The sequence below is a fragment of the Cavia porcellus genome, unplaced genomic scaffold (assembly GCF_034190915.1).
Source record: "Cavia porcellus strain 051 isolate PalLab524CR breed Dunkin Hartley unplaced genomic scaffold, mCavPor4.1 scaffold_28, whole genome shotgun sequence".
Classification (NCBI taxonomy): Eukaryota; Metazoa; Chordata; class Mammalia; order Rodentia; family Caviidae; genus Cavia; species Cavia porcellus.
In genome coordinates this window covers 46,662,305-46,685,214 of record NW_026947511.1, presented here as the reverse complement: position 1 = coordinate 46,685,214, position 22,910 = coordinate 46,662,305, and the positions used below count along the sequence as shown (strand labels likewise).

General features: G+C 63.9%; 1 protein-coding gene across 6 annotated transcripts in view; it reads right to left on the bottom strand.

The window, feature by feature from the left end:
• Grm4 (glutamate metabotropic receptor 4) overlaps positions 1-21,185 on the bottom strand; it is a 71,209-nt gene extending 50,024 nt beyond the window's left edge. For 3 of the 6 annotated variants that reach the window (XM_003473910.5, XM_063239044.1, XM_063239045.1), the window contains exons 1-2: positions 21,047-21,185; positions 12,407-13,203 (exon numbers count right to left, since the gene is read on the bottom strand). In XM_003473910.5, coding sequence (XP_003473958.2) covers positions 12,407-12,925 — 519 coding nt within the window. In that variant the 5' untranslated portion in view covers positions 12,926-13,203; positions 21,047-21,185. Of the gene's footprint in view, positions 1-5,034; positions 5,392-11,434; positions 11,454-12,406; positions 13,204-21,046 lie in introns of those variants that run through there. The other 3 variants (XM_063239048.1, XM_063239049.1, XM_063239047.1) reach the window with 3 other exon arrangements.
• Positions 21,186-22,910: the final 1,725 nt, after the last annotated feature.

The window sequence follows — 22,910 nt, the reverse complement described above, 5'->3', positions numbered from 1 at the left end:
CCTAGTCCCTGCCACCCTGTCCCCTGCTCTCTGAACAGCCTCCTGTCATTCCTGAAATGGATCACACACATTCCTGCCTCAGGGCCTTTGCACAGGCTGTACTGCCTTCCAAAATGCCATCCAGCACCTGGCTTCCTGCCTCACTGACCTGGGTCTATGAGCAGACACCCATTTCCCAGACTGCCTCCCACTTCCTTCATCCAGAAAGAGCCCTTCTTCCCCTGAACCTTCCTATAAACCCCAACCCGTCCAGTGCTGGGATTTTCACTAACCATGTTCTGGGCCTCACCCTCCGTGAGCTCAGTGCATGAGGGCAGGGACTACGAGGCTTTTGCCAGCTGCTGCAGGACATCTGGGCCAACATCTGGCACATAAAAAATGCTCCCTACGCCCCGACTGAGTGAACGAATGTTACTCTGTTTAAGTCCATCTTCGAGACACTGCTGCCTCCAGCCGAGCGTCCCATTGGTCTCCTAATCGCTCCCGGAGCCTCACCCTGGAGTAGGTCTAACCCCAGCTCAGCCACGCACCACCACAGGAGCCAGGCCCGAGCCCCGCTCCATCATGGCCACCCCGCCTCCCTCCACACCCCACCCCAACACCGCAGAGGTCCTGTCCCCTTTTGGGAGCACTGCAATGGCTCCCTCTGTGCCTGCTGGACCCCGGCCGCCTCTTCCAGGAAGCCACGCCATGCACCCCTCCTTGGACCTGCCCCTTTTGAGTCCCAGGCCCTCACTGCACCCCCGACAGGAGCAGTTACCAGTCACGCTCTCCTTCCTGCTCCCCAGCCAGATTTATTCACCCTGGCAACCTCAGCACCATCTCCTGCCCCCTCCCCATTCACCAACTCACAGCTCCAAAAATACTCGCTGAGCGACAGGGAACCTGCTCGATCACAGCCCGGGGAGCGTGCCATTAACGGGGTCCCTTCCTCCAGGTCTCTGGCATTTTAGGCTGCTCCGAGGACAAATGGAACTTTAAGTGCCACTTAACCGCTGCAGCCAGGAGCGAATGCCCAAGTTCTGCTGATCTCTGCTCAGGGGTGGCTGCGGGGGAACCAAGTCACCAGGGATGAGCAGAGCCAGGGCCCCCTGGAAACCGAAGTGCTGCCTCGGGTGCCGCCACCAGCAGCTTCCCGCCCGCCCGGAGGCGGCGTGCACTGTGTGAGCGTGCGTGTGGCCGCCCCCACGGGCAAGGACAGCAGGCACAACACAGGCCCCGCTGAATTATTTATTCCGTACATTGTCAGCGCTGCAGAGAGAGCAACCGTGTCTCCAGGCTTCAATTAAAATATCAAGGCACCCGCACCGTCTGCCCGGCCACATGCCTGCTCTCAGCGCAAATGGCCGCGGTGCAATCCGCCTCACTGCGCTGCACCGCGGCCCCTCCGGGCCTCCCGCGGGAATCTGGTTTCAGGACCGCGGACAGCAGCAGCCGGGGGGCGGGGCGGGGTGAACTCTGACCCAGAGGCTGCCCCCCAGACTCTGGCAAACCTTTCTGGCCTCTCAAAGACCATTTAGTCAATCGATGGGCTGAAAGAGCCTCTCTGGTCTCCCACGGGAGCCCAGGACCAGCCTTGCAGGGCTCCTGGCCTCCCTCCACCCCGGCCTGCCCCGGCCTCCCTAAGACACTGGGGCTCTCAGAGGCAGCTCAGCCTTCCCAGTCAGGCTCCTGGGGTCCAGAGAAACAGGAACCCGGCACCCGTGTGAGCACCCTGCTTGTCACTCCAAGCGTGCGGGTGACGGTGGCCGGCCAGCACCTGCAGGGGTCCACGTCAGCCACGCCAGAAGACAGCGTTTCCTACACCAACCTGGGTGTCCCCGATTCTGGGGGATGGACGCCAGATGACAAACGCTGACTAGGATCCTTCAGGAGCTGGCTGGGCCCCGAGCTAAGTGGGTCACCACGGGATTCACGCCCCCCAGACTGGATACGAGGCTGCACGAGAGCCACGTGGGCGAGCTGAGAAAGAGCACCGACTGCAAACACAAGCCGGCCAACCGGGAGCACGTGCGGGCTCAGGGGACGGAGGTGCTGGCCCCACCGCCTTCCACAGGAGCCTCGGTTTCCCTGCGTGGACGATGGGGCTGGGAGGCCAACTTCTAGGAGGGCGGCTCCCAGAAACCCACCCATTTCTGTCTCTAAACACTGAACCCAGGCAGAAGAGAGACCCAGCCTCACTGCAGCGCTGAGCTCTGTCCGCCAGCGCTGTCCCTGGCTATGAACCCCGCACCCCAAGTCCTGCCGCAAATGCACGCAGCACACATCAGCAGGGAGGGCTCGCATCCCCCAAAGACACGTCTGCCGTGGCCGAGCCAACCTAACCCGTATCAGCCAAGCTCCTATTCAGCCCGTGTCCAGCGGCACCAGGCAGATAAATAAACGATGAACTCATGCAGGGTGACCACAGAACAGAGAAGAAAGAGGAGCCAGCCGCCAACAGCCCCAACCCGGCTGAAGCGGTCAGCAGGAGAGCAGAGCCGTGCGGAGACACGGATCGGATGGAGGAAGCTAGCGGGAGCAGGACGCGGATATGGCGGAGACAGGGGCGCTGGCCAGAAGGGTTTGGGGGCTCCCGGGTACTTAAGGTGCCCTGTTGTGGTCACTCAGAGCCGCTTACAGCTTACAGCTCTATGGCCAGGGACCCAAAATGCGTCTCCTGCCGTGTGTGAGCTACGCCTCACCGGTCAGAGGCACAGGAGCAGGGAGGGGGACAGGCGGGGCAGCTCTCTGGGGGGCTGATGGGTGTGCAGGTCGGCAGATGGAGGCCGGGACCTGGAGAGGCCTGGATTACAGCAGGAAGGAGTGGCCACGCTGGGCGTGGCCTGAAAGGGCTTCCAAGACCAGCCCGCTCCTGCCACGCCGGCCACCTGTCCACAGTGCCGGCTCCTGGGAGATCTGCTCCCGGCCGGCCGCAGCCTGGCCCCCTGCCCACACATTTGACCTAAATCTCTGAGCCTAATTTCCGGGGCTTTGGGGCTCGTCCTCCCAGCAGGTGTGAAGTGAAGCCAGGGCGCCGGCCCCTCCTCCGGCAGCCCGGGCAAGCCCCCCACGCCTCACACAGGCGGCACCGACAGGGACACCTGCTTCCACCTCCCACGCTCCACCTGCCATGGCCACCTCCCGCCCAGCCTGGGTGCTCACCTGAGCACCTGGCTTTCCCAGGATAACTGCTCCAATTCGGAGCCTCCCACTCCCGTTCCCACTGTCCAGATGATGGGGACAGAGGCCCTCAGACTCACAGCCACGCAACCACCAGGGCCCCCTGGGTGACTGTGTTGCCCCGAAGCACCGCAACCCAGAGCCTTTGGGACACGGGGAGACGCTCGCCTCCGTGGCCCGTGCACAAACCCTGGCTATGAGCTGCCCAGAGCTGCAAACCCCACAGAAGGTGGTGGGAACCACAGAGGACCCGGGCGGTGGGGTAATTGACAGTGGACACAGAGTAATTGAGCAGTCTTTATCTCCTCTTCACGCTTCTCTGTGTTCTTCCAAAGCCAGACAAAGAGCTTTTATTAACCTCTGCCAGGAAGGGACAGGGAGGGAGGGCCGCCGGACCCAGCCCCCAGGGCGCCTCCTGCACCACCACAGCTCCCACACCAAGAGCCGAAGGGTCAGGCCTGTGGCTTCCAGGCACAAGAGGAGCAGAGCCCTGGCCCAGAGTCCAGGACCCTGATGCTAAGCCCTGGGCTTCTCACCGCCTGGCTGGCCCGGCACGCAGTACCTTCCCGGACCCCCGTCTTCCCATCTATAAACACCACCGTCCTGCCCATCCCACAGGTGTCGTGAGATGAGGCTCCTGTGACCGTGGGGACTGCGCCCATGCCCCAGCAGGCCCTGCACTCCCATGGTGCTAAGAAATACCCAGATGCCACTGGTGCAGGCATCTGAAAGCCCAGGCCACACGCAGGTGACAAGCCCCACAGTGAGAATAAAGCACACAGATCATAACCGAGCCGGAAACAGACAGAGCTGGGGGTGCCAGCCTGTTCCATAGCCGGGCCTGGAGTAGATCCTTGATAAACACTGCCACAAGACACACGGGGCAGGGAGAGGACCAGGTGACACCAGGAGCGAGGGACACTGCGGTGGCCTGGCGTGCAGGCGCCCAGCTCCTGCTTTCGGGAACAGATGTCAGCTGCTGTTACAAAGACCTCCCGGCTCTTCCCTCAGGATCCTGTGGGGTCCCCAGAAGGACTGGGGGACGTCATTCTTGCTATGCAAGGCCAAGCAGAGGCCAGGCCAGGGCTGGCCACAGGGCCACTAAACAGGGCCGGGAGAGGGCAGTGAGCACAGGGCTGCAGGCCTGAGGTCTCCTTGGATGGGGCCCAGCCATGTCTTTGAGAACCTTAAACACTGACCCAGTTTACAGCCCCAGGCGCTCCCCATGCTGTATTCAAAGAGGCACAGACCGGCAGGGTGCATGTGCCTGTAACCCCAGCACACTGGGGAGGCTGAGGCGGGAGGGTTGCCATGATCTCAAGGCCTCCGTGGGCGGACAGCTGGAGAGAGAAGCAGAGGCCAGCACAGCTGGAGCAGGGCTAAGGAGGAGACAGACCCGTCCCAGGCAGGTGGGGGGAGGCAGGTGTGCTCGCTCCTCTCCCGGGTCCAGCTAGTTTGCAATTTCCTAATTGATTTTATGTCCGTCCCTGGGATAGTTAGCGCCATCTTGAGAAACCACTCAAGCAATTTAAGATAATCAAAGCACTTACAAGGCACTTGACACTTCCCACAGCCCCTCCAGCTGCAGCCCCAGCCCGGCTGCTGCTGCTGCAAGCAGAAGCCTGTCACATCCTGCTCCAGCTGTCACCTCCTCAGACGCACGCACGGTGACCCGGGGCCCCAGAGGCCTCCAAGGCAGGACAGCAAGCTCCATGCCACACTACCTCTCGCCACCAGGCCCTGTCCCCTGCACCCTCCCCGGTGCCCAGAGAACCGGGCAGGGCAAATCTGGAAGGCAGAGGCTCCTTGGACTGGGGAACCCAGACCTCAGCCCCGGGGAGGCCTCCCCACTGAGCCCCCTCAAGGCTGTACCTCCATCCTGGGCCTCAGCCTTGGCGCTCCACCCAGCAGAGGACGTTCCCAGGGAGGAGGTCACACCTGCAGAATGGTGCTAGGAACTGCTGGGGCAACTTGGCAGGATGGGAGTGAGCACTAGGAGTGGAGTCCCCACAGGGGAGCACGATGCAGCCAAGAAAAGGAGTGGCACAAACCCGGCCACAGGGCAGGAGCACAGCAGAAGGCACGCGGTAGGCCCCGCGTGCATCACGGTGAGAACACAACACTGAGCGAACATTCGTCACGGGGATTCCCGTGGACAGAGGGCGGAATTAGAAGAGCTGACAGCTGAGGCGGGAGGGTGGCAAGCTCAAGGCCAGCCTGGGCGACTCTAAAACAGCAAAACCGTGTCGGAAAATAAGAGGGGAGGGGCCGGGATGTAGCTCAGTCAAAGGCCCCAGCTTTAATCCCCAGTAATCTCCCCAGAAGAGTTTAATCGGGGACAGGACAACGGCCGCCCCTGAGGAGCAGGACAGGGCCGAGGGCGACGCAGGGCGTGGCCCTGCAGTTTCCTCTCTCAGGATGGAGACAGCTCTGCCGCCATCACCACCGGGGTCCGGGCTGGCCACGAGGCATCCATCAGTTGCTCTAATTTTTTTTTTTTTTTCTTTTTGAGACAGGGTCTCACTATGCAACTCAGGCTGGCCTTGAGCTCACTTTGTAGCCCAGGCTGGTCTCGAACTCACAATGATTTGTCTGCCTCAGTCTCCTGAGTGCTAGGATTACAGGCATGAGCCACAACGCCCGGCCAAGAAATCATTCTTGAAATACATGCTTCGAGGCTGGGCGTGCAGCTCAGTGCGGTATGCTGAGCATTCGCAAGGTCCTGGGCTCAATCCCAGCACCCTAAAAGTAAAGGCAGACTCGCGCCCTGTGGGAGCATGAAATCCCTCCACATGAGGACGCCACTCACTTGGAAGCTGGAGGCTTGGTGACAGCTACACACACACACACACCCCTGCGCCCGTCCCAGGTGCTGGCAGAGGCTAACACTGTCCCCTCGCCCCGGCCACAAACCACATTGCCCCAGGACAGCACCTGGGACCAAGCAGTGCCCAGACCCTGAGGACCCACCAGGGAGCCTCCCTGTGTGGGCGCTCCTCAGGCCAGGGCGCAGCAGTGACCATTCTTTGCCCGTTGGCATCGAGTAGCCACTCAGCGTACCTCAGGGGGTAAACTGAGACCCAGAGGGACCTGAGGCCCAGGAATGAGGGCCGGAAGGCAGTGGACAGAGAGGAGAACCCAGCCCCGCATCCCATGGCGCCCACAGCGACTGCTGCTGTTTGCTGAGCCCCCTGCCGAGCGCCCCCCCCACCCCGGGACACCCGCAGGGAAGACAGGCAGCCCCAGAGCAGTGCCAGGAAGAGGGGTGCCTCGGGCTCCATGAGGGAGGACACCCTGAGTCAGGGCGCTGGATCTGGGGGTAGGCGCCCACCAGGAAGTGCTTGGTCCCAGATGCGCAAAGCCGTAATCAAGGTGCCAGGCCGGGGGCAGCCGCAGTGGTCAGAGGCCCCGAGAACAGCCTGACAGCTGCCCACGGCCCCTGCCCCTAATCGCTGCCAGGGAAGAGGCCTCCTGAGGAGCCCGGGGACGAGAGTGGGTGGAGAGGGCTGGGGTGGAACAGGGCAGGTTCAGGCCCCTCCAGGGCAGCCGAGGTCACAGAGGCAGGCGGACTGGGGATGGAGCTGGGGACAACCAATGGAGAAGTGGGGGTGAGGCCAGGTGTCCCCGCACCTTCCCCAGGCCCACCCCTCCCCCACCCCTGCGAAGGCACGGGCAGAAAGGTCAGCTGGAAGCAAAGCAGAATCAGCCGCCCTGCTGATGGGTCATCAGTCTCCAGGGGCCGGGGTGAGGGCTGGGGGTCAGCAGGGCCAGGCCAAAGGTGTCACTCCTCCACACCCAGGCTCACCTGGGCTTGCTTCCTGTCTACCTGCCTGTCTGCCTGCCTGGGTCTGTCTTTCTGTCTGTGTCTATCTGCCTGCCTGCCTGTGTCTGTCCGAGGCAGACCCAGGGAAGGACGGACCAGCAGCCCAGCCCAGCCCTGCTGTGTGCCAGTGACCCCACCAGCGACCCCACATGACCTGGGAGGTTCAGGACCTCGAAGGAGGGTCCAGCCCTGCCAGGACAGAACAAAGTGACCTGCTCGGGGCGCACCTTTCCAGAGCCGCCTCCCCTTAGCATGGAGCGCTCTCTGGCTGCTTCATGGCTGGTCCAACGGCCCCCACCGGGCTGCCCAGCAGCATCTCCAACCATCTAACCCCAAGTTCCCAGGCCAGGCCTGGCACCAGGACCTTGGGGACCACAGTCCCCACCCAGGTGGCTGTGAGGACAGCCCGGGCGGACAGCAGATGCTGCCACGGCCCTGGGGGACCAGGAGGAAGGGACCAATGAGATTCACTGAATAAACAAATGAATGCCTGAATATCTATGATGGGTACACAGAGCTCCAGACGGGGCGGGGGAGCCGGAACCAGCAGGCGCTACCTGGAGGACCCCAGACTCACAGCCCACACCCCCTGAAAATGCTGCACCCTGAACGGGGCGCCGTCAGCATCTATTGGGCTGCAGAAGCCCACACCTCTCCCCCAAGTCCTTCGCAGGGGGCCTGGAGGCCTCCGAGGCCTCCACTTCCCTCCTAACTTGGCAGAGCCGGCTGCAGGAACCAGGGCTAAACCTGCTGCCCTGGGACCACTGGGGAGCAGGCTGGTGGGTGCAGGGTGCCATGCCAGGTGTCAGCACCTGGATCAAAACCTCTGCACCCTGGCCTGGCCTGGGAGGGCTGTGGCCTCTGTGGCCTCCATCCCAGCTCCAGCCAGGCACAGCCTGGGCTCCAGCTGAGGTTCCCTCCTACTGGGACCCCAAGGCCTGGGGATGGAGGCACCACGGGAGCAGAGCTGTGAGGTCCCCCTTACAGGACCTGCCTCCCTCCTTCACCAGCAGGGGCCCCTCACCTCACACTCTGTGTCCACTGACACCTATCCTGGTGATACTGGGAGCCTTACATGCTCCGTGGTTCCGATGAGTGTCACACCCATTTCACAGATGGGTAAAGTGAGGCTCCAAGAAGTCAGGCAGGAAGCACTAAGCTGTACCTCAAACTGACTTCTATGTGGTGGCCAAAAGAGGGGACCGCAGCCTGGGGAAAGGCCCCGTGCTCCCCGGCTGTGTGGCTCTGAGCCAGCTGCTGGCTTCTCAGGTGCCTCCCACCCAGCCACTGCGCAAAGAACCCGTGCGCAAATGTTGCCACAGATCCAACCCCATGATGGGGTCCCCGTTCAGCCTCCTACTCTTCCAGGGCAGGGAGGAGACTGTGGGGTATCGTGTCAGGGCCTGAAGAAGGTGTTTCGGGGATAGAACAGGTCCAGGTGGGTCACCAAAGGGGCGGCCCGGCTGCCACGTCCCCAGAGTGCTCACGGAGAGAGCCCCAAGTGTGAGGCTCGTGGGACTCTCACACCAGGATGGGCCTTTATCTGTGCTCTGGGTTTTTTTCCTGCTATTTAAGATATGAAAACCTTTCTTGCAAACAGATACCCAGAACACATGGGCAGACGAGGCCCCGGGCTGTCCGTCGTCCACTTCCCCAGTCTAGGAGGGAAGCCAACAGCAAACAGGGAAACAAACACATCTGCCCGGGGACAGAGCTGGGGCAAGTTCCCTGCTGGAGAAAAGGAGGGAAACGGAACACAGTCACGGAAGGAAAGAGGCCTCCCTGCTTGTAAGTCTGTGTGACAAAGATCCAGCTTCAAAGAGGGGGGGAGAAGATTCCAGGCAGTGCGGGCAGCAGGTGCAAAGGCCCTGAGGTTGAAAGAATAGGGAGGTGTCTAAGCCAGGGACAGTGGTGCACAGCTGTAATCCCAGGACTTGGGAGGCTGAGGCTGGAGGATTGCTGCAAGTTCCAGTCCAGCCTGGACTTAATAGTGAGTTCAAGGCCAGACTGAACTACATAGTCAGACCTGTCTCAAAAATAAAATAAAATACAATAAAAGACAGTGGGGTGGTATCTCCAGGGAACTTCAAAGACTGGGGGCTAAGGGCTGGGGATTTAGCTCAGCGGCATCAGCACCTGCCTTGCAAGCAGGTGGTCGTGAGTTCGATCGCCGGTACCGATAAAAATGAAAAAAAAAAGACCAAAAAAAAAGGCTGGGGGCTGCTGGAGACAGCGACATGACTGCGTATCCAACAGCACGAGGGGTGTGCGCTGTGACCCAGCTCACGGGAGCCAGAGTGCCATCCGAGGAGGGACAGCAGCCCCGATCTGGGTTCACAAGGATGGCGCGAGCCGCAAGCACGGCCTGGCCAGGAGACCAGGGAAAGGGGACGGCAGGAGGCCCGGCCCTGGCCCTGACCCAAGACGACGTAACCAGAACCGCGACGCAGAGACCAGGGTCGCCCGTGCTGCTCTGGAGGACCGGGCTGTGACGGCACCCACAGCCCCACGGGGCACAAGGCCGGTGGGATGGGGCCCCACGGCTCCCCAAGAACCACAGTGCAACCCAGGCGCGTGCCCGATCCCAAGCGGAGCTGCTGCCCGATCGGTGCTCACGCAGGAAGTCAGGGCGCAGCAGATGGCGGGGACTCTGCGGGATCAGCCGCAAAGGTCACCGTCTGTCACCGCCCCCGCTCCGTCCTCTTCCCCTCGCTGGAGTCTCGCGCGCTGCGGGAGGCCCAGACCGAGCCAAGCCACGCAGTGACATTTCCTGCGGGCCGACTGAGCGCGCACAGGGCTGGCCCGAGCTCTTCCCAGAAACCGAAGCACAAAAAGGCCCCGGCTGTCAGTCTGGTCCAGAGTCCACATTCCGCCCACCCACCGGCGGGCGCCCTCCCCACTTTGAGCCTCGGTTTGCTCACTGGGAAACAAACACATGAGCACATGCCTCGAACTGATTTCTGAGCTGGCGTGATGGAATCTATGCGCCCTGGGAGGCTGAGGCAGGAGGATCACAAGTCCTAGTCCACTCAGCCCGGGCAGCTTAGCAATTTAAGACCCTATCTCCAAATCTAAAAAATAAATAACTTTGAGGAGGGCTAGGGATGTTGAGAAACCAAGTGATTTCTGGACTCCCGTCAGCTCCTACACAGGCATGGCCACTGCCTCCTTTCAGGGTCCTGCACTCTGTTCTTTCTTCTGCAGGACTGCTGTGCCCAGGAAAAGGTCTTCCATTTGGCTTATTCTCACTAGAGTATAAATGACTGACTCCAGTCTGCCCCCACTCTGGGTCACTGTGCTCTGGGTCTCTGTGTGGGCCTCATCCCCAAGGTGTGCCATGCCCCTTTGGGAGGAATTCTTTACAATCCTCCCCAGCCTGTCCCGGGAGCCCGGGAGAAAAGGCCGAGATGAGGATGAAGGGAAGAGATGGGAGGGAAGTCAGGGATATAACCTGGTTTGAGACTGAGCCCGACTCCATGGGGACACCTGAAGGTGGCCCCCCACTCTTCCACACCGGTCCCCGCATGGCACCTGCGTCTGACCTACCGCCTGGAGTCCAGTCCTTGGCTCCAGAGAGCGGCTTTTAAACCCTCGCCAGCTCTTCGAGGAGGCCCCTGGTCTCAGGCGTGGAGCTCTGCGCTTGGAGATTGGAGAAGGGGACCAGGGAGTGCCGGCCACAGCACCTGACCCCAGGCCTGCGGCCTAGGGGGTCCTCTAGCCCACACCCACCCACCCATGTCACCTGAGGCCACAGCTGTCACACAATTTGCCACTGCTGCCTACAGGGGAACGTGCCCGACGGCCCCCTTGCAGTACAGGCTTCAGGGGACTGGGGTCCCCGCCCCCCCATGGGTGACAGGGTGCCCGGCTGTCCCCGCTGCGCACCACCCAGGCTGCCTCCTCCCCTCTCAGGCCTGGGAGTAGGTGATGACTCAGCGGGCTGGCGGGAGGTGGGGGACGCACATCCTTGAGCCACCTCCAGGGACCCCAGAAAGCTCAGACCCAAGAGGGCCTGCCCGCCCGCCTGAGGCAGGGCAGATTTTGGAGCCGCCTGCTTCAGCCTAGGCCTGTGCACACATCTGGCGTTCATGATGGATCCATTTGTTTGAAAATTAAAATCGTGTTTTCATCCGCATCCTCAAATAAAACCAACAGCCCGGGACAAGGCCACGGAGAGCCTGAGTGCAGGGGCAGGCGTGGAGGGGGGCTGGCCCGCTGCTGAACCTGCCCCCCAGGGCCTGCCCTTCCGGCCCTCCCAGCCTCCTCCCTGCACCCCTCCCCCAACCCTGCACCTCTCCGACTCGGCGACTTCCTCTCCCCTCCCCGACCCCTCTTCCCCCACACACCCCCCTTCCTGCAGCCGCCCCCAAGGACCAAAGCATCATGGGATTTAGGTAAACGGGTTCTAGAAAGGACCCAGGTGAGCGGCCTGGCCCTGGGCTATCTCACCCCACGAGCCTGGCGCCATGCGGTTGGTCCCAGGCCTCTGCTAAATCTGGGGCCCAGGGGAGAAGGGGCGGAGGGTGAAGGCCGGGAGCGTGACCCCGGGTGAGGGAGGCACCCAGCGCTCCCGTCCCATCCTCCCTGCCCCCACACAGAGCACCCCAGGCAGCTCGCAGGGAAGCGGCTCAGAATTACTGGAGAAGCGCCTGTAATGTTTTCCTCTCCACCCAGTAGCTTTCAGTTGTTTTAGCAGCTTAGCGAAGCACTTGGCTCCAATTGAATTGCAAATCAGCAGAGCAGGGAGGCGGCGGGCGGGGGCGGGGCGGGGCTCCGGCGGGGAGGAAGGTGTGCAGGGGGAGGCCGAGGGGAGGCCGAGGGGAGGCCGAGGGGAGGCCGAGGGGAGGCCGAGGGGAGGCGCAGGGGAGGCCGAGGGGAGGCCGAGGGGAGGCCGAGGGGAGGCCGAGGGGAGGCGCAGGGGAGGCGCAGGGGAGGCGCAGGGGAGGCGGGCGGGCTGGCCGGCGGAAGGGCGGCTGCCACCCCACCAGGCCGGGGCACCTCATCCGCACCTCCTGCGGGCTCCCCAGGCGCACACCCCATCTCAAAATGAGGGCACAGCTCTGCCTGTGCCCACAGCGTGGGCGGGAGGGCCACCGGGGCCTCCTCGACAACGCGGAAAGGAAACGTCCGTCTGGGAACCTGGACGTCCGTCTGGGAACCTGGACGGTTTGAAAACAACGTGGACACCAGCGTCTGGCTTTCCCTGCCTGGTGGCCTCCAGCGTCCCTGTTTCTGTCCTGTCTGCGGATCTGTGTGCACCTCCGTGACCCGCCGGTCTATCTGTCCATCAGTCTGTCCTCGGGTCCCCAGGGAGGAGCGGGGACCTGGCTGGGCTGGGGGGCAGCACAGGCTCGGGGGCCCCTGCCTCCTCGCAGGGTGGAGGAGAGGAGAAGGGAGCCGGCCTGGGGCCACCGCACTGACCTTGAAGAGGCGGAGGATGTTGGCCACCATGATGGAGACCGAGCTCCCCGAGGCTCCGATGACCCCCACCACGCGCTCGGGCTTGGTGATGATGGGGGGGCCGCCGCCCCCGCAGCGGACCTCGGTGCCGTCCTTCTCGATGAGCGCCTGCACGAAGGTCAGGGACTGCTCCAGGGCGTGGGTGTCCCGGGAGCAGGTGTCCAGGATGCGGGCGCCCAGCGTGATGTTGGGCAGCAGGTCCGGGTCGTTGTTGATGCGATCCAAGGCGAAGAGCATGGCCTCCAGCCTGTGGATGCCCTTCTCCTTCTTCAGCTCCCCGCAGGCCTTGCCCTCCGCGCCCCGGCCGTGCACGGGGAACAGGCCCCCCAGGGTGATGTCCCCGTCGATGCGGATGGAGTTCATGTGCGGGTGACCCTTGGGCTTCCCCAGGGAGGAAGGCACCCAGGGGCAGTAGAAGCTGAGGAGCAGGCAGAGGGGCAGCTGGGCCCCCCACCAGCCCCAGCCTCTCTTCCCGGGCATCTTCCCTGGCAGGCCCCCGGCCCCTCGGCCTGGACGCGCATGCGCGGGGCGGCGTCAGCAGCAGGACGGCCGAGCAGGGTCGAGCATGATGGGGGGCTCTCTGCCTCCTTCAGGGTGCTCAAGCAGAGTTCAGCGGCCCTCGAGGTCCAGGCCCGCAGACGGCGGCAAACAATGCACTGACCCTCGAGCCTGCAGGCCTGGCCCCAGCGGACAATGGTGGGAAGGGTTCAGTGTTCCCAGCTTGGCGTAGCTTGGCATCAAGAAGGGGCTCTACCAACCTGAGAAGGAGACAGAGAGACAGAGACTCACACACAGCCTGGACATTAGCTACCCTGACCTACCACTGGGAGCCCGGGAGAGGGCGATGCCGAGGTGCTCCCCAAAGACCCCATAAATCTCTACTTGGTTTCTTCCCGGCTGCAGCTCAACTCCTGTTGAGATGAGAGAGCTGAAGGAGAAATTAGGTCACATTTGAAGACTGCCCAGGGCCTGGGCCTGCTGCCTTCAGAAGCCGGGAGCACAGAGCACTGTCCTCAGGAACAGTGGCCAAGGTGGGGAGGGTCAGGGCTTTGCTCCAGTTCCACACAAGGCAGGACAGAAAGCCAGCCCCACCGGGCCCAGCCCATTGTACAGAAGTGCAAACTGAGGCCTGAGAACGCAGTTTTCGAATCACACAGGTGAGCGACAGAGCGCCCCTAGTGCCCCTCTGCCCAGGGTCCTGGTGTCCTCTGGGGAGTTGGCGGGAAGGCATGCAAGGCCTGCTGGGAAGAAACCAAAATCATCCAAGATGCTGCAGGGTGGGCAGCTGGGAGGGCAGGCCGGGACCCCAGGGTCTCCATCTCCCACCTCGTCCTCTTCCTGGTCCCTCTTCCAGGCCTTCGTGGCCTCTCCTTTGTCCCCCTGCTCCCCACCCACTTCCTCCTCTGACCCTGGGGCTCAGGTTAGGGCCTGAGCTGCTGCACATTATTATGATCCTCGTCATTATTGTTGTTGTGATTAAATATTTATCCGCAAGGGTAGAGGCGAGAACAGCAGCTCCTCCTCATCCGCACTGCTAATTTGGGCTAATTTCCCCTGGGGGTTCCCTCAAACCAGCCTCCTCCTCACTCGGAGCCCGAGGCCTCCTCCCTCCCTCCTCTCTGGAGGCCGCAGGGAACAGGCTGGAGGCTGAGTCAGGACTTCGCTGGAGCCACCGCAGGGCCCCTTCCCCACGGGCTGGTCCCGTGACGGTCACTGAGCACTTGTCTGTTCCATGCCTCAGTTTCCCTGGACAGCTGGGACAGACACCACCATCAAGGCACGAGGTGGGCTGGGAGCTGCTCCAGTCCTGGCCCAGGGGGAGGGAAAGAGGAGACGCAGCACCCCAGGCCAGCCCCAGCTCCTGGGCTCTTCCCCGGCCCCGGGACCCTCACCTCACTTCTGACTCCCTCTGTGTGAGCCCCTCAGGGCCAAGGAGGCAGGCAAATCAGGAGCCCAGGGACATCGCACACTCTCCGGTGTCACCCAGCAAACCCCAGCGCAGGGACCCTGAGGGCACCCAGGAGCCCACTGCACTCTCACCCGCTATACACCATTAAAGTCCAGGTAGGAGTAGCCACACTGTGGGGACAACTTTATCAGCCTCTTTCCCAGGAGGCAGTGGGAGGTGTGGGGAGCTGCTTGTTGACCAGGCAATCCAGAAAAGAGACGGTGGAAAAGCCATCAACAACCCCACAGTCCTGCCACTGCCTTGGGGCTGGAGGTGAGTACAGCCTTCCTGGCGTTGGGTTTCCAAATCTGTAAAATGGGTTGGCTGGAGTAAAACCCAGCCTGGGGCCGCACTACCTGTGGGGCATATTTTCAGTTGTCATACGTGTGACCCATGTGCAAGCTGGATGCGGAGGGCAGCAGAGGGACATCCTGACCACACAAGGCCGGTGCCCCTCGGAGGGGTGACAGTCAAGGACCCCACCCTGCTAGGCCCCAGCCGCTGCTGTAGTACTGCACTTATGCACTGTGAAGTATTGTATCCCCATTTCACAGATGGGGAAATTGAGGCCCTGGGTGCTTAGTGCACCAGCCACTTCCCCGCATGCTCAGGACCGCACACTGCAGGGAGGCCTGACTGGCTCCCAGGAATAGGCGACCCTGGCATCCCACTTCCGGGAGCCTTCATGGCAGGGGGTTGGGGAGGCTCCACACTGGCTTCTGCCTCAGGTCTGACCAGAGCCGGAAGCACAGAGGGATCAGGGCCAAGAGCCCTGAGGGCCCCCGCCAGCCCCTTCCTGCCCGGGCTGTCTGTCCCCAGCTCCTGCAAAGAGCCAGGCGCAGGCCGCCTCTCCCCGCCTCCCTCCTGCTCCTTTGATCGTGGACCGGGAACAAGGGGAAAGTAAAAATACCCCGCGTGAAAGGCGCCACGGAGAGCAGAGGCCGAGGGCGCTGGGGGCGGGCGCCGCCCTTGCCTCCTCCCCTGCTGCTGCCTGGCACGGTGGGCGAGCGGGGCCTTCTTTGAGGTCCTCCCCACCCTGGGCCCCAGACACCCCAATTCCAAAATAAGCTGAAGCCTGGGGCACTGGGCGGGGAGGGGTCCGGCAGGCAAAACATCAAGGTGGCGCCCACGTCCCCCAGGTGGGCGGGGCTTCTCCAGAACATTCCATTCAGAGGGGGAAGCTGGGTACAGCTGCAGGCCACCCCTGCCCCCCACCACCATCAGGATGGGGAGGCCCCAGGACAGTGCCTCAGGGAGCACCCCAAGTCTGAAGGAGTGGGTGCTTCTCCAGCCAGGAAGGACAGCAAACCACACAGCTCCACAGGCCGAGCCCAGAGGAGGGGACTCCAGGGGCGCCAGGCCAAGTCTCCCCCACCGCTCCCTCCTCTCCCGAAGAACCAGACACCAGGATAAAAGGCAGAGAAGTGGGGAGCAGATGCACCCTGCACTCTGCTCCCAGGCTGAGGGCCTGCCGCTGTCAGCCTGCGCTGGGTCCAGACAGCTGGGCCGTAAGGACAGGCCAGATGGTGGGGCCAGGTGGGAGCCTGTAGACCCCATCACCACACCCCAGCCCTCCGGGCCTGGGGAAGTCACAGGTCCCCCAAGGGAGGGGGAGCCGGAGCCCCTTCTCTGCCACCTGCGGCCGTTAACCCCTCAGCCAGGCACAGCTGTGGCTGATTCACTGTCCCTTACCGAGGGGACAAGGCTGTCACCCGGCCTCATCCACTCCCGGCTGTCCCCAGCTGGCCCAGGTGCAGGAGCAGCCAGCACCTGCCGACCCCAGCGGCCTGCCGAGAACAGCCTGGGCCGGAGCCCTCACAAGGTGGGAACCCTGGCCCGGCTCCCCATCCTGCTCCTCCCTGACATGGAGGCACCTGGGTCTCTCCGGCACCCAGGCGAAACCCGCGAGGCGGGCTGGTGGGAACAGGCTCGGCTCCGTGCCAGTGGGAACTCAGGTCAGGAGAACTTTAACCCAAGGGCCCCTGCTCCCCTTGGCCACCCAAGCAGCAGCTGAGCAGCCGCCGCCTCCAGGAAGTCTACCCTGATGACACCAACTCGTGAGACCTCCTGCTCCGCAGCCAGCGTCACAAGCCCTTCAAGGCTGTCACTGATGTCTACAGCCCAGGCCTGTGTAGCCAGTGCCCTCTATACCCCTGCAAACCCTGGGTGATCCCGGGGTCAGGCACAGCAGGAGTGCGGCTAGTGACAGGCAGAGCCAGGTCCCCAGCCAATGCAGGCACCAAGGTCCAGGCAGAGCCACAGGCAGCCTGAGCAGCTCTTCCGGGCCACCAAAAGGGATCAGGCCTAGCCTCAGATTCTGTCGGCCTCATTTTGGCTGAGTGCAGACCACTCTTCCTTCTGCCAGGATCACGTGATATGGTACCCACTGTGTGTCCCGCCTGTGCAGGTGGTGGGGCAGACACCTACAGAGATGACAGCACAGTGAGGGGTGGGCATAGATGAGAAGCTATTCAGGGGGTCATGAAAGAAAACAAGGCTCAGAAAGACCCAGAAGGCTGTTTTGGAAGAGGCTAATCAGGTAAGGCCTCCCAGGGGAGGTGACAATCAGTCAGAGGGAAAAGCAGCAAAGACCTTGAAGACACCTAGGAGAGGCACCACCTGGGCTGCAAGAACAGCAGATGCAAAGGGCCTGAGGTCTACATGAGCTTCTCCGTCAGGGTTAAGGACCAGCAAGAGGCCTGCAAGGCTGAGAGCACAGCAAGGTAGAAATGACTGAAGAAGAGATGTAGCTGGAGGGACAGTCCAGTCAAACCCAAGCAGGACCCAGGGGCCACTGTGTCAGGGTTAGGAGGGGCTTGGAGATCTCAGAGCATGCTACCAGGTAGGAACTCGTGCCAAGAGAAAGCCCAGGCCCCGGACGGCCCCCTCAGCCCTCTGACCCATGGCTCCAGCTCAAGACATGTCAAGAAATGACCTCTCACTCTCCCAGAGCCAAGCCCCGGGGTGCCCAGGCCTGTCCTTCCACCCCAGCCCTGCCCAGCCACTGCCCTCCCTAGCTTCCCAGCACGGGACCAAGAGGCCAGGTGTCTTTGTTGGCAGCTGGCGCTATTGTGGGCTTTGCCACCAACGCCGCCGCCTCCTCTCCTCCCTCTTCCTGTCCCCCTCCTTCACTCAGAGGGCCCCAGTGCCAGCGTGGCTCCAAACAACATGGCCCCCTGCCTTAACCAGGATGGCCCCCAACCCTCACGGCTGCATTTCAGAGTGAAAATCTCATCCATGCACCGAGAAGCCACCAGCGGCCAGCAGCTCTGGAGTCCAGACTGAGCCTGCAACCTCCGCTTTCCAGATGCAAACCCAGAGGGTCCTGCAGCCCAGACCCGTTCTCCTGAAGTCCCACCCTGACCAGAAGGCAGATCCCAGTGTGTTCCCACCACCCTAGGGAGCAGAGTGGTGACTGGGCCTGAGTGTGGAGCCCTGAGAAGAATCCAGGGCACTGGTCCCCACGCTGGCGCCCCAGCCCCGGTGAGCAGCCGGCTGGGGAGTCCCAGGTCCACATCCGTTGCCATAGCCTGGGGCTGATCGCAGTGACCAGCAGCCAGGGCCTGCTCCGGCAGGCAGGGGCCACGGCTCAGCTGGAACACTGTCACGGCCCCCACAGCCATCAGAGGCTGTCCTTTCCAATGGCTGCAGATAATATCTACCTTAATTGAATGGGGTCCTGATAATGTCATTAGACGAGAGTTCCCCAATTTATTTAATATACGTGTGTGCACTTATATCTGTGCTTCACTGCCGCTGTGAGACTGCTCCACGGTGAGGTTCATAATAAAACATTTCAACGGGCATCATCAGCTTTAATTTAAGGGGCAATTTTTACTACCCTTGCAATGCTTGTTTTTTCCAAGAAGCAGAGAGAGACAGGGAGAGGCAGGCCAGGGCTCTGGGCTGAGCTGGTGACAAGTGACAAGGACACCCAGCTGGGTTCCTCCATCCGTAGGTGAGGTCCACTTCTGCAGGACCCACTGGAGCTGCGGGCAGGGAGAGAAGGAGAAGTCCCCAGTGCATGGGACTCCGGGCCTTGCAACAGAAAAAAGGAAGCTGGCTGGGCAAAGAGGGGCCTGGAGCTGGGGAGGACGGCAGCAGGCCCGGGCTGGCCGGCCAGCCGACCAGCCGGAGGCTCGAGCAGCGCCCAGAGCGAGCAGGAGCAGCGCGTGCACCTCCGGCCCCAGCTAACCAGGTTAAAGCTGACACTCTGAAAACACCAGTGGCAGAGCCACAGTCCCTGCCCACCAAGATGGTGGAGTCCCTGCCCACCAAACCAAGATGAGCCCCTCGGCTTTCTCCCCCGGTCAGCCCCTTGCCAGCCCCAGCGCACAGGGCCGAGCCCAGGTGCCTGCTCCCCCAGGCCTCCTGCAGGCGGCAGCGGCTGCCACTCTGTGGAAGCAAGATAACCTTCCAGCCGGCAGCCAGCAGGCCCCACCATCCGGGCTGCCAGCCGGGCCTGCCCACTGGAAAGCTGGGTTCCAGGCCGAGTAGAGGAGGACAGCAGGGGTGGACAGATGCCTCGGGGTGGGAGGTAATTAGGGGCTGCTGGCTTCACACTTGTCTAGCAATGAGGACGCATCTATCAGCTGTGATTATAATGCTCGGGAGTCTCGGTCCTGGCAGCTTCCCACCAGCTGTGCAGGCAGTGGGACGGGTGTGGCCAGGAGCCTGTAGCCTGGGCTGTGGACCCCTCAGGGCCCTTCTGGGCCTGGGCCCCAGGTTCCTGACCCTTGCAGCCAGCCTCCTCCCAGACACCTCAGGCTTCCAGCAGAGAGAGCTGAGCACCCAGAGGAGAAGGGCAGGGGGGGACAGGGGGAGGAGGCAGGGCCCTGGCTGGGCCACTGAGGCCAGAGCAGCTCTGCTCCCTCCCGGTGTCTCCGCCTCCTCCTGCCGCTCCCACCTGGGCCTTGGCAGGTGGCCTCCCCCCACTTCTCCTGAGCTTCTTGGGCTGAAGCACTGCTGCCGTTGGGGGCAGGAGGCTTCTTGGGGTGCTCTGCTCCTGCCAGTGTGAAGGTGTTGGCAGGTGGAGAAAGCTTAAATCCAAAAGGACAAATACCAGGGGAAGGCGAGATATGGCCAGCTCACTAGCAAGCAGGCAGACATGTCCATCCCGGGGACAAGGACGGCCCGCACAGGACATCCCTGAAAGCTCCCATACCACAGATAGGACACTGCCCAAGGGCCAGCAGGACTCTCCAGGAAGGGGTTCCCAGGAGGCCAGAGAGAGGGACAAGGGCTCTGAGACCTGCCAGCGGTAACCAGGCTTCTTCCCTGGGATCGCTTCCCAGGGGGCTGCAGACTCTTCGGCTCTCTGCACCACAGGAGTCCCCTCAAGTCCCCTGCTTTCCACCGAAGCTCTGGGCCGCGGGGCCGCAGGCAGCTAGGCACATCCTGAGCAGGAGATGCTGGCGGCCAAGGTCCTTGCCAAGTATGCTAGCATGTAGGCTGGACGCGAGGCTCAGTGGACACTGTTGAACCCTGAGTCCCCACACAGCAAAATGGACTAAGTGTGCCGTGATGGGGACACACACCCTCCACCCCCATCACCTCCGGCTTCCTGTCACTGATAGGGCGGCCACCGCACAGACAAACGTGGGGCTCCGGGCACCCGGGTCCCACGAGCCCAGCTCAGTCCACCGCTCCCGAGCCAGCTTTCTCCCTGGCCCACAGCAAGAACGACAAGGGGGCGCCATGCTGAGGGCGAGGGTGTCGCACGGGGCCTAGGGGCAGGGGGCGCTCGAACGCTCGGGCTCAGGACTCCCTGCCGCCGCGGTCCGATTCCGGCACAAACAGCCTGCGACTGGCGACTGCCGACCGCCGGCTGCGGGGGCGCCTCTCGCTTAGGGGCCCCGGGCTCCCGGCCCCGCCCCCGCGCGGGGAGGGGACACCTGCAGCCCGCGAGCCCCGGGAAAGACCGACCCCGCGCGGGGACCTCCCCCCAGCACACGCGGCGCGCGCCCTGCACACTCGGAGCCGCACGGCCGGGCGGCGCGAGGGGCTGGGGCGAGAGGGGTCTCGGGGAGGCACGGTCGGCTCCGACAGTCTGGGGCGAGCCCGACCCTGAGGTCCCGGGGCGCGGGGAGACCCGGCCCCGCAGCGCCGCCCCGGCCAAGCCTGCGGCTGCGGGCCAGCGGCTGCCCGGCTCCGGCCGTGGCGAAGGCGGCGCTGGGGCGGGCAACGGACCCGGAGCGGCGCCTGGGGAAGCAGCCGCGGCGCGCGAGGCTGGCGCTGCCCTCCCGCCGGCCAGCAGACCGCGGAGAAGGGGTGCAGATGCCGCCCGCGCCTGCCGGCCCCGCTCTCCGCAGAGGGGCGCCCGATGCACCGCCCCACCGGGAGCTGGCACGACCCTCCGCCGCTGGAGCCTGGCACACACTACTTTCCCCCAGACCTGCAAAGAAACAACAAGCAGTGCCCCTTCCCTCCCCAGGGCCACTCGGAGAGGTGGCCGCAGTCTCGAGGGGAGACCCCCAGCCTAGGTCCCGCGCCCTCCAGCCCCGAGGCTCCGGGTCCCCGGCCCTCCTCCTGGCACCCGGAGCGTGGGAGCTCGCCCGAGGCCACCTCCCTAGCCCGGTGTCCTGCCCGCAGCCCGCGCCCCAGAGGCCGGAGGCACGGCCCCCTTTGCAGGCGCCCCTTGGGCCACAACTCACCGCGCGCCGGCGAGGCTTCAGCGGCAGCGAGAGGTCGGCTGCGCGCCCCGCTGCCCCGGGGGTGCGGGGAGGCGGCGGCCGGGCGCTCGGTTCTCGCGGTGCCCGGAGCCGGGCCGCGGCGGGAGGCGCTGACGCTGCGGACCGAGCCGCGCGCGGAGCCGCCCGGAGTCCCGGGCGCGGCGGGGATGCGCTGGCGGTCGCTCGGCGGCTGCTCCGGCGAGAACGAGCGGGGAGGCGGCGAGCCCTGCCCCCGCGGCCGCCGGGAGCCCGCGTCCGAACCGGAGAGTGCGCGCAGGCGGCCCGGGAGCGGGGTCCGGCCACGGGCTCTGGAGCGGGCAGGGAGCGGAGCGGGAGCAGCCGGCCGGGAGCGGGCGCCCGGCGGCGGCGGCGGCGGCGGCGGCACAGGGAGAAAATGCGAGCGAGCCCGCGAGAGAGCGCGCCGGAGAGCGGGCGGAGAGGGAGCGGAGACGGAGCGCGAGGGGAGGCTGCGGAGGGCGGGGCGGGGCGCGGGCGGGCCGGGGCCGGGGCCGGGGCCGGGGCCGGCGCCGCACCGAGGAGGCGCAGCCGGGCGCAAGTTTGCGGGCCGGGCGCGCGTCGCTTCCGCAGGCCTTTTAAAGAGAGAACACCTGGGCGCCCCCACCCCGGCGCACCCCACCCCGGCGCACCCCGCCCGCACCTCCACCTCCGGAAGCCCGGGGCCGCGCCGCCACCCGCCCCGCCGGCTGCTCCCCCGCCCGCCGCACCCCACTGTCGTCCTCTCCTGGAAGCCCCCGTCCCCCCACCTCCCCGTGCACGCGCCAGCACGCCGACTCCTGGATATGCGGAGACCCCTCCTCACCGTCCCCAGGTCGAGGTTCAGGGAACACAGCCCCACACACACACCCCGAAAAGTACAACAGATCACGGGACGCCAGGGGCGCACAGCTCCCACCCCGAGCGACACCAGAGCCCCTACCCCAGAGCCACTTCTCCTACCTCGGCGCACGTGGCATGTGCCCCCGTGTGGCGTGTTCCTGCGTGCACCCCACCGCTCCTGGCTCAAGCACAGGAAAAGCGGGGACTGACGGCCGGTGAGGTGATTCTACTTGCCGCGGGTCTCATAGCGCATGGGGGAAGGGACGCTTTCTACCAAACACCCAGCACTCGGTACCCCAGGGTCATGCGGGTCCCCAGCAAGCTGGATGCAGCGCTGGTTTGCAAAGTGTAACAACAGGTGGCTTGGACGCGCTGCAGGGACCCTGGAGAGTCCCCCAGCCCAGAAGCTGCGCCGCGCCGGACGATCCTTCCCAGAGGGCCTTGGCTTGGCCCAAGAGGAGTCCAGCGAGGAGGCGCGGGAGGCTCAATGAGACGTAGCGTCCTCGTCCCAGGAGGATGCGTGGCACAGCGCCAGGAAGCCAGGGAAAACAGTGGGGTGGCAGGGCCTGAGAGGCTGCCCCACCCCCACCTCCAGGCCGGTACCTGGGCCTCCTGGCTGGCCCACAGAGTGCCACCTTCTGTTTGTGGCTCAGCCCAGGGATATTCTGTCCCCTCACCAGCCAAATCGATTCCCACTGATAAGCGTTCCTAGGTCAGAGGGACGTCCAGTCTGGGAATAGCCCTCTCCTCTGCACCCTTACCCGGTGCCCCGGCCCTGCCCACAGGACCCGCGGGGTCACCTCCTCCAGCCCACCAGTCCCCGCAGGCCAGAGCCACATCTGGCACACCATCCTTCACCCAGTGCCTGGCACTGGCCCGGACCATAGTGAACACCAAGAGGGTTTGGTGAATGAGTAACTGTTGGCAAAGCCTGTGTTCTTTGCTGCCGCGTGCAATGGCCCACAGACATGCTTCCTAGACCCTTCGCTCGCGATTCATTTGCGCCTCT